Consider the following 11,210-nt stretch of genomic DNA (forward strand, 5'->3'; position numbering starts at 1 on the left):
GTATATATTCGTTGCAAGTTTTACCATTACTGTTCTTTGTATGTATATATATTTTCAGAATTCTAACTATGATATAAATTGCAACAATCAATTGTATTGAAAAGAATCATGTAATATACTACTATTTCATCTAAAATTTAAATAATCACTAATTAATAATAATTAATTAGTATAAAGTACAGTTTAAAAATACTTGTTGACTTATTGTTGGTTGGATCTTATTGATTATCTAACGGGGTTGTTTCATCTATTATTTTGACTTCGCACATATAGAATAACTAAAAATACTAAAATGTCAATAAAATTTATTATTTTTTGTTAGCAATTAATTATCAATATTTAAAAAATATAAATTAAAAATATGTTATTAAATTATTAAATTAAAAAAATTAGATTAATAATTAAAAGTGTTGGCTAAAATAACAAAATATATTTAAATATTTCTCTAGAATAATTGAAGATAAATAAATGATACATGTTGCTTAGTATTTTTTTGCAGTCTTGAATAAAAAAATTACACTTCATAATAAAGTGTATGTAGGTTCAAGCAAGTAGGCGGTGAAGTAAGAATTGATAAATCTCATACTATACTGTCGGCATAGGCAGAAACTCACCTGCAACCTGCAGTCGACTGCAGGTGAAGTTATTTCTGGATGGCTGACACGTGTTACTATATGATTTAAAAAAATTGGTTTATTTTATATAAATAGTTTATTTAAAAAAACCGATTTAAATTGGAACAAGCAGTTACTTTTATTCCCTTCTTCTTCGTTTCGCACGTAAAATTCGTTCTCTTTCAATTCCTTTTTCAAAACTAATATGGAACTTTCAATTAGGTATGTTTCTTTTATTTATATTTCTTAATCAAATTTATTATTTCAAATGTATTGCTTAATTTATGTTTTTATTCATTCCTCTGTGAATGACGAAAATTATTTAATAAATATGTACATATTTATGTCATCACACTATTTTGATGTTCAGGATCATAAATACCAAGATAATTCATGGCAATTTCATGTGATAGAAGACAAAAATGTAATTATGGTATAACGTAGACTAGTTGATAGCATGAGCATTGTTGAAATTTTAGCATGATCCCTTTCATATTTGTTATATGTCTCTTTAGTTGGTGATGTTATAGTTTATTGTGATGATATGATGGTAGTTTAATTGTATGAGTTAGGTCCTTTTTATTTGGTTGAATTTTTTCTATGGCTATCCTATTCTTGATGGCAATGTCAAAATAAATATTTTCATTAGTTGTTTTTTTTCTCTATTTTTGAATCAATTTTATTTTGAAAAAATTTATTAAAAATTTTTGTTGTAGACAAAATTAATAATATTATGTTCAATTATTTAAGGAGACCAAATTAATATTTTGATTAGATACTTTTGTTTTATTGAAAATAAATTCTAATTTCATTAAAAAATAAATTTTAGTTGATAAGTAAAAACACAAAAACGTGCATGACAGTGAAATCATAATTTCTAGACAAATAAATTATAGTCTTATTATCTTAAAAAAATAATTTATTTATAGAATAATATTAAAAAATCAACAATAATTTGCATGAAAATAGTTTATTAGTAAAATAAAAGTTAATTGATTGATTACTATAAAATTTAATTTAACAATTAATTTACAATTGAACATATTTTTACAGCTTAATTTAAAATCTGTTTACAGCTTAATTTAAAAGCAACTGAAAATGTAAGTTATGGGAAACAAAACAAAACTCATCAAGAAAATAGAAATAGAGACACAAAAAAAAGGACAGATGATATCATTTATGCCATTCATATAAAAAAACTGTGAATTTTGTTTCTTTTTCAGAATACTAAATTTTACTTTTTCAAACAATTTGTATACATATATTTGACAAAAATTAAATAAAAAAAGTTTAAGATAAATTTAAAGAAAAATTGGTCAATATGAATGAAGAAAAAGAACATATCAAATTTATCTGTTAGGAATTTAGGAATAATACGCAGAAAGAATTTAAATTATTTTAAAAGTAGTTATTTGATCTATTCAAACCGATTTTTTTAAATAAATCATTTGTATAAAATAAATCGATTTTTTTAAACCATACAGTAACACATGTCAACAATCTAGAAGCGACTTCACCTGCAGTCGACTGCAAGAGAGTTTCCACCTTCGGCATAAGTCATTTTCATTGGTGGCATCGTTAAGAACTGCAGGTGAGTTTCCACCTTCGGCGTAAGTCATTTTCATTGGTGGCATCATTAAGAAATGAATAGTCATTACACAACTCTATTCATCTAAACTTATAATAATTTATGTTTGTTCCTTATAATTAATATCCCGACAATAAAATTTTCTGTTATTAAGTAATAACGCCCTTTGTAAATTGTAAAGTTGATCATCATTTACATACAATGAAAATTCCGGTGCAGTCGACTTCACGTGAAGTTGATAGCTGAGAGCCGTTAGATGAAAATTGAGTCAAATCAATCAAATCATTTAACGGCTTTCAATTATTAACTTCACATGAAGTCGACTACACCTGAATTTCCACCTTTACATGTATATTCAAAAAGAGGTAAGATACATCATATACACCTAGCTATTACATGTATACATATATACATATATTAATATATACATCCATCTTGCCTGAAAAGAATTAATATATAAGATACAGAATAATTATTAAATTCCTTTCTTTCTGATAACAGGTATACCTTGAGCATCATCATGGAAAATAGGCAAAACTTCATCAGGAGGAGAATGTGTCCAGATTCTAGGATGATCCAATTGATGCCCCATTTTGGCAAATTTATCAGCAGCTCTGTTCCCTTCCCTATACACATGACTGACAATGCAATTATTAAACCCAGGAAGAAGAGAATTGATGTGACTAATATGCTTTTGAACTTCCATGCACTTAACTTGCCTCCTTCTCACAATAATATCAACCAATGTTTTCTCATCACCTTCAAGCCAGATATCATTGTTCCAACCATTTTCAAGCACCAATTCAAGGCCTCTTCTAAGTGCAGTGAGTTCAGCAACGGTGCTATTAGCTATTCCAATGGATTCAGCATAGCCAAGCATGAATTCTGCATTGTGATTTCTAACCACACCTCCAATGCTTGCTTTCCCACTTCCCACTTTGCATGATCCATCAAAATTCAACTTTGTCCACCCTATTCCTGGTTTTTTCCATGCCACTGGAATTGGTTCCTTGTGCAAATACCTTATCAACCTACAAAATGATGTTGGACTTTGCACCAATTTCTGGCACCTTAAAATATTTACTAGCTCCAACATTATATTATAAAAATAATAATGTAATGTATCTTTAATATATGAAGATGATGATTATCAAAAACTGATAAAACCTTCAAACAAAACCTCAAAAAGAAATGATATATGCAGAAGAAGGGTTATTGATATTATATACAATAATGAAAGCAATGAAAAAACTTGCTTCACGGAATTAAGTTGGCATCAAGGGAAGTTAGTTGGAGTGAGAAAAAAGCAAAAAATATTCAGAATTTTAAAAACTAAAGGAACAATACAATGGAAAAAAAATTGCCAGAGAGGTTTCTTGAGGAACTCTCAACTTTAAAGAGAAAAGAAGAAAAATGAAAGTTGAAAAGCATATTCTTATTATTACTAATGAACCTTACGTGCATGAACTATATAATGTGTGAAGAAAAGAGAAAAACTGCGCACTGTTTCAAACATTAACCGTGGGATTATTGTAGTTAATTAGGAATTTAGAATTTAGAAACAACTTAAAAACGTAGTTATCCAATTATGGGAACTCAAACATGCGCTATATTTGTCTGCGCTTTCAACAACAATACACTAACGTGCGTATTCTACATCACTTCAAAAAAAATAAAGGGAAAGTAGAGGAGCCAATGAAATATTTATACAATGTGTACAATGGAGGTTTATGGAGTATTAGAGATATAATCATTAGTGTTACATTTTTTCATCAGTTGAAGCTTTTGGAATGAGTAGTATCATGACATGGTATTAAAGCGCTAGATCCGAAAGGTTAAGAGTTCGATTCTCGGTGAACCCAAAAATTAAACTAATACACATTGTACAAATAGTTCATTGTCTCCCTAGCGGGATCCAAAAATAAAAGAGAAATATTAATGGAGAATAACGATGCTTATGTACTAATATAACCTATTTTTATGCCAAAAGAAAATGGTTTAAATGTTAGTAATTACTTACTTGAAGATTAAAAACAATAATTAAATAATTTGATATGTACGTATCTTTAACTATAATATTTAATGTAACAGATATTTATATTTCAATGATTATTTTTATGTATATAATTACTTTAAATGTCTCTTGATATTATTATGTAATAAAAAAAATCCTTTTTTGGGATAGTTTATTTATTTATTATTTTTGAAAAATAAACTTTACGGAAAAAATGGAACATAAAAAAATGAAAAGGTATAAATATTCAATTTTAATTACGAGTAATATTAGAGACGAATAAAATTTATTATTTTTTATTATTAATTAGTTATTAATATTTAAAATATAAACTAAATGTATGTTGTTAAATTATTAAATTAAAAAAATTAAATTAATAACTAAAAATATTAATAAAAAATAATAAATTCTACGTCACTTTTTTAAAAATAAATAAATAAATAAAAGTAATAAGAATTTAATTTGACTTAGTTGGTGATACGTGTGGTCAATCAAATGAACAGTTAGTCAGTTATGTAGGGTTAGATAACACCCAAAAAGTTAAACGATAGAGACAGATAATGACCACGTTACTATCCCTACCATAAAACATGTGACTGATTTTCATAAAATGGAATAGTATATATAAGATCCTTTTATTCGCCATTGTGAGCTTCTTAGTTATGAATTATGGACAACCTAAGTATTCTTTTTTTAAAAAGGAAAAAAATTCAACATTAAGAAAATGTAAAACAATAATAAAATAAACTGACATCCATGAAAACTATCAAATCAGAAATAAAAAAATTTAATAAAGTCATTCATCAGTTTTAAAATATTAAAAATAAACATGGGGTAAAATAACAGATAGATCTATTTTTATAATTTTTTTTTCAAATTTTGTCTCAATAGAAACAGACAAAAATTGAAAATATTTAATTAAGTAAAGGAGTGATATATTTATTGATAATCACGTTAATCATTCCATATTCATTTTTTTTTCACAATATCTCCTGTCCAACAAGTTAAAGATTAATTCGTTACGAATCTAAATTAACGGATTGTAGCATATATAAAAAAAATTGAACAAATTATTGCATATATGAAAAAAATTCGAATCTCCAATACTTATTTAAACAAATTAGTAAATTAACTACTAAATCAACTCAAATTAATTATCTAATATTGATAAGATGAACTTTTAGAATTCACCATTACCAATTATCCAATTACAACAGAATAAGGTGAACTTTTAGAATTTACCAATTACCATGACCAATTAACCACAACCAATCAAGAACAACCCCAGCAAATATTCCTCCTAAGAGACACGCCACAAGTAAATTACCTAATGCATTCTGCTCTGGACCCTGCAACACAACATATTACTATGTTATACATATATCTTTATGGCAAGGTAAAAACTCAGGTGCAGTCAATTTTAAGTAAAGTTAATAAATTGAGAGTTGTTAGATGAAAATTTAGTTAAATAAATCAAATCATCTAACGACTAGCGATCAACTTCACGTGAAGTTGACTGCACCTGAATTTCTACCTTAATAGTTATAGCTATGTACATAAAATTATGGACTAGGTAGGATAAATTAAACTTGCCTTGTAACCTTTTGGTGCCAAAGTAAGAACACAAACTGTGAGATAGCCATTGGTGAGTCCCAAGAATGAGGTGAGTAGGATCATCCATCCCTGGTCTGCATATTTTGCTGTAAAGTAGAATGCTGGGATCAGCAAGAATCTCAACACTACTGCTATGAATATTCCCTTTCTGGATTCCAACTTGAGCCATTTCACCAAAGGTATGTATCTTGATATCAGATCCAACACATTATACATTGCAATCAAAACAATTGGATACCTACAAACAATTCATTCATCCATCCTGTCATTTCATATAATCAAGTATTATCATATTTACATATATAATTAATGGCCACTTACCATGTGCCTAATTGATGTGTTCCTGTATTCTCATACAAGAATCCAGGGAATATTGACAGTGTTATTACATATATAAGTAATAAATCAACTGCATAGTCAAGGTTCTTTAGCAACAACTCTTTGATGCTCATCCTTTCTACTTGTTTGGAATCATCATCGGCACCCTACATGATTAAAAAAATATTATATGACACATGATTAAAAAACAAATACATGTAATTGTGAATGGTATGAATTATATTACTTGATCATTTGGCTTTGTGTTAAGGCCAACAGCAGCAAGATCAGCCGAAACAGTTTTCGATCCCTCGGCGGCTGCCTTCGAACGGTAGTATTTCACAATTGGCAATTTAGGGAAGCAGAATGCGTATAGAAAAATACACACAAACTCAATGAATGTGGAGCAAGCAAGGAATAGAACTGCACAAAATATGTGTGCAATGCAAATTCTTTAGTTAGTTTCAGAGAACAAGGACCAACTATAACAAATTTACAATAACTAACTAGTATGGTTTAAATCAAAGTATTTAGATACAAAATCAATTTGAACATACTAGCTCCTTTGCGAAGTCCATCATGAGATTTATCAAATGCTAGCTTGGTGAGCACTCTAAGTAAAGAAATCAAAGCTCCTGATGCAGCTAAACCAGCAAGGAAAGACTGCATAAAGTTAAGGGTAAAAATGAGATATATATACATAAATGAATAAGGGTAAGCATTAAAAGTAAGTTAAGAAATTGTTTGGAAGATGAACCTGGATAAACTCAGGGCACATAAAACTGAGGTCTCCAACCATTCCACCCTGGACAAGACCATCTGCTAATCCAAAACAAGCAGAAAGCACACATAAACCAATGAAATGTGCAATACCACCTTTCCCTGCTGTTGCTAGATCCAACTGTCACAAACAGATTCTCAAGCCTTATTATATATACGCCAAGGACTAAAACCAGAAATTTCAGATGCTGCAGACTAGAAACAGTGTACTTACAACAAGAACTAAAAAGGTGCTGGCAGAGAAAAGACTGTATCCTGCCAAATTACGCATTCTAGTATTGATCTTCGACTCGTTCCATGTCATTATTGCTATTGTTCCAAGTGCAAATGGTTGATAAACCAGGGTAAGTACCCTTGAGGGATGATATTTCTTCAAACCAGGTTTCATTAGTTAGAATCACCAAGTTTTTCAACCTTCAATTCAAGCAGTAATTACCAAATATCTTGTTCTTACATCAGAGTATGTTTGGTTTGGCAGATAAAAATATGGTTGAAATTTTACAGAAGAAACTCATCTGAACCAAATCTATTTGTATCATGTAAGATCACACCTTACAAGATCAATTGAGAGGATCCATTTTCCATGTTGCCAATTGTTTGTGCTTATTGAAAAATCTGTATATCAACTATTATTGATAAGATAAGAGTTGCTTACAGGGAACAATGTGTAATAGTAATCTGCAATGGTCAACATGCTGTTCCATGAAACAAGTGAGCCAAGTCCCAGAATGAAACAAACTAACATGGCTTTCTGTTTTCCCTGCTTATATAATACACCAACAAGTTTTGTTCTTGAGCAATAAAAAAGTCAGTTGTTCAAATGAAACTAATAAGAATAAGCACTTACCTCAGGCTTTCTTGGTGCTCCATTATCCTTATGATTATCAACATCATCAGCAGCAATCAGGGCCATTCTACTGCAAAACCAAACGTTGCAGTGATATCTGTTAGCCCTTTTTCACCAATGGCCTAATTTGATTATGATAAATGTAACATGTATACATAATACAGAAAAGAGAAGAACTTTAAGGCTTTACGCTTACTTGGTATTTGTTGCCATATATAGGGATGAGGACAAAGACAATGTGGTTAGATGAACAGGGAAACATAAGTGTTCTAATCATAAAGGAAAATGAATGAATGGATATATTATTTAATGGCTTCAATGGCATTTTGTGACTGTGTTTTATTATATTGATAGCTATCAATATTGAGTAGTGAACCATTTCGGCGGCAATCTCTTATTATTATGATTCTGCAGGGATCTGGTTTAATGAAACAATGCAATCACTTTCCCTTGTTCTCATCAAACTTGTGGTTAATCAATTGTTGACTTCATTTTATAAATTATTCCTTCCTAGCCAATAATAGTGTCAATGTTCAATAGTAATATTAATAAGTAACCAATACTCATTGATCAATAATGAACGATTTATGACGCTGTTGATAATGATCCACTTGGATCATTAGTTTGGTGGTTTTAGGCTTTTAGTAGCATCATTCATGGAAAAGTCAAGTATTGCTCAATAGTAGTAGAAAACTTCATTAATTTATTTATTACGAGATTTATATTTTTTAAATTATAATACCAATAAGTAAGAAAAAGATACTATCTCAACCTTAAACAGGTTCAAAATTGACGAATGATATTCCGAGGGTTACCTGGTTGCTTTTGAGCTTGAACGTGAGGACTAAACACCTTTGAATGGTTTGTTTGACATCTTCTTCAACGAAGATAAAAAGATAAAATCGTTTAATGATTGAATTTTGAATAAACCTGAAATATTGGTGTATTTATAATATAATATATAACTATTTTTTAAATTGTTCCACTTTTAAATAGAATATATAACCACTTTTTAAATTGTTTTATTTTGAATAGAATATATATCTACTTTTTAAATTATTCCCCTTTTGACAGTGAATGACCATTCTATTATTTAGAAAAGTTGTTAGAGATCTCTCCCTTTTATCTAAGTAAGTGTTAAATATATGAGAGTTGGTTATTTATTTGGATAAAATTTTAATATTTTTTATATGACAGCAAAAGCTAGTGCACTTCAGATAAAATAGAGAATACAGTATTTTTTAAAAGTTATCAAATAAATTAAATTTATTTATTATTATTATTTTTTTGGTCATAATGAGCTGAAGTCCTCCATTATTCTGTTCGAAAAATCTCTGCCATGGAAGAGGAAGACGTCTGTCCCTGGTTAACTCTAAACGCAAAACAAATTTTATAGAAGAATCCTTATTTTCATAAAGGCGTGCCATGATTCTCACACCGATGATCAACCGACTCCATTAGACCTATGCGAAAAGCGGCAATTAACGTAAATGTTAACAGAATGAAAAATTAAAATAAAATTATATTTATATAATTATTCATATTACTTGTTTTATTAATTTATTTAAAAAGTAATTAAAATTTGAAGTTAATTAGTATAAAATATTACAGATATAAAATTAAAAAAATTCTTAATTTATATAAAAATGAGCTTAATAAATAATTATTCTATTTAATATATAATTAAAAGTACTTTTTTGTTGTATGAAAAAGAAATATATGCAATATTGCATTTTATTTGCTTATTATAATTTACTAAGATAAAATTATGTAATTAATTTTTTGAACATTAGTTATTTATTTTGTATGTAATATAGAAATAAGTAAATATAATATTTATTTAGTAGAGTCAACTATGTAAAATATTTTTGTTGCCATATTATTTGATGAACCAAAGAAAAAAATTATTATTTTAAGAAAAACTAATAATATCAAAATATCATCAAGATATGATAAAAATTATCATAAAATTTAATTTAATTTTTTATTTGGTTTGAATTTGGTCAGTAATAAGATATAACATATATATACATATATACACATATATAAATTGAAGTCATATAATATAGATTATTTAACATAACCTACCTTATCATATATATGAGTATATGAAAGATAAATATATAAAATATTTAAAATGTAGATGTTGTGAAAAAATGATTTTGACAAACAAATGTATTGTGTGAAGAAAAAATCAATACTAATTTTTCTATTAGCTTTTTTTAAAACAGATTAATTAGGTATGTAACACACTTAATTGGTAATCTTTTTACTAACTGCTCAACAGATACTACCGTGTTTGTTTTATCATTTTTTGATTGAATTTAAAAAATTAATTTTATATTTTCAATTTTAGAATTATAAATTTAATATTAATAATTAAAAATAAATTATAAAAAATAAAATATTTTAAATTCTTTAACATGTAAAATATATAAAATAAATAAAAGTAAGCTATGTCACCAAGAAATAGAAAAATAAAAATAAATTACTAAAAATATTTTTAAGAATCTAAGTGCCAACAAAAATAATAAAAATATCACCAACAATTTTAAGGTCGTGATGAAAATAATCAAACGTTAATAAATTTGTCTCTATTAAAAATATAATTATGATAAAAAATAACAAGACACATGTGTAATCGGTGAAAATAGCATATTATTTAAATCTTTAGGTATAATCATACTTTAATTTTTTAAAAGGATTAAATACTTTTTAATATTATTAAAAGTTAGTATTCTAGGATTAATATTAAACGGACTAAAATGTTTTTTTATGTTTAAGCTTTTTTATTATATTATAAATTAAAATTTAAATTTAATTGTAGGAAGACTAAAATACCCACTAAATTCATTTAAAAAAATTATTTTTTATCATTAATTTCAAAAACATTGAAATACGCTTTTAGAATAAAATTTATTTAATTGTATTAAACATAGTAAATGTGAATTCTAAAAATTAAAATTCTCTTGTAATAATTTTAAAAAGAATAAAGCAATTGTTCATACATACATAAACATGGGTCTAGCCCACATTTTGAATAAAGAATGGATAAATCATAAAATATGCTGCATTTAAGTCAACTTAATAACGACAAATTTAATCTACATGGCATGGCCCACACGGATCGATCGTGTCAACAAATAAGTTAGAACCCTTAACCTTAAGTGTTTAGACCTCATGTCCAAGTTTAAAACCCACCTTGATTTTAGATTACAATTCGAAACAACAATTTTTTAGTAGCATCACAAAATAAAATTATTATATGTTTGTTTGTTTTTTACGTGAGTATATATATTTTTTTAATTAAATTTATATAATACAAAATCTTTTATTATTGTGTTCATATTTAATATTATAATTTTGTTTCACACAAAATAAAATTGTTATATATTATTTGCCTTTTATGTGAGTATATATATTTTTTAATTAAAT

General features: G+C 27.0%; 1 protein-coding gene across 1 annotated transcript; it reads right to left on the bottom strand.

Moving 5' to 3' along the window:
- Positions 1 to 5,323: 5,323 nt before the first annotated feature.
- On the bottom strand, positions 5,324 to 8,075 carry LOC107468683 (equilibrative nucleotide transporter 3-like). The gene is made up of 10 exons (XM_016088018.3): positions 7,972 to 8,075; positions 7,776 to 7,845; positions 7,584 to 7,688; positions 7,143 to 7,298; positions 6,906 to 7,049; positions 6,706 to 6,811; positions 6,396 to 6,571; positions 6,152 to 6,315; positions 5,810 to 6,068; positions 5,324 to 5,565 (listed from the first exon to the last, which is right to left on the bottom strand). The coding sequence occupies exons 1-10, from the start codon at positions 7,986 to 7,988 to the stop codon at positions 5,455 to 5,457; spliced, it is 1,308 nt and encodes a 435-aa protein (XP_015943504.1). The 5' UTR covers positions 7,989 to 8,075; the 3' UTR covers positions 5,324 to 5,454.
- Positions 8,076 to 11,210: the final 3,135 nt, after the last annotated feature.

This window comes from Arachis duranensis, chromosome 10 (genome assembly GCF_000817695.3).
Source record: "Arachis duranensis cultivar V14167 chromosome 10, aradu.V14167.gnm2.J7QH, whole genome shotgun sequence".
Taxonomy (NCBI): domain Eukaryota; kingdom Viridiplantae; phylum Streptophyta; class Magnoliopsida; order Fabales; family Fabaceae; genus Arachis; species Arachis duranensis.

What these genes read in the sequence shown, in the direction of transcription:
- LOC107468683 (XM_016088018.3), bottom strand. An exon ending in ACTATTACACATTGTTCCCT is followed by an intron (nt 7,299 to 7,583) that starts GTAAGCAACTCT and finishes CCTGGTTTGAAG; the next exon opens with AAATATCATCCCTCAAGGGT. An exon ending in ACACAAAGCCAAATGATCAA is followed by an intron (nt 6,316 to 6,395) that starts GTAATATAATTC and finishes TTAATCATGTAG; the next exon opens with GGTGCCGATGATGATTCCAA.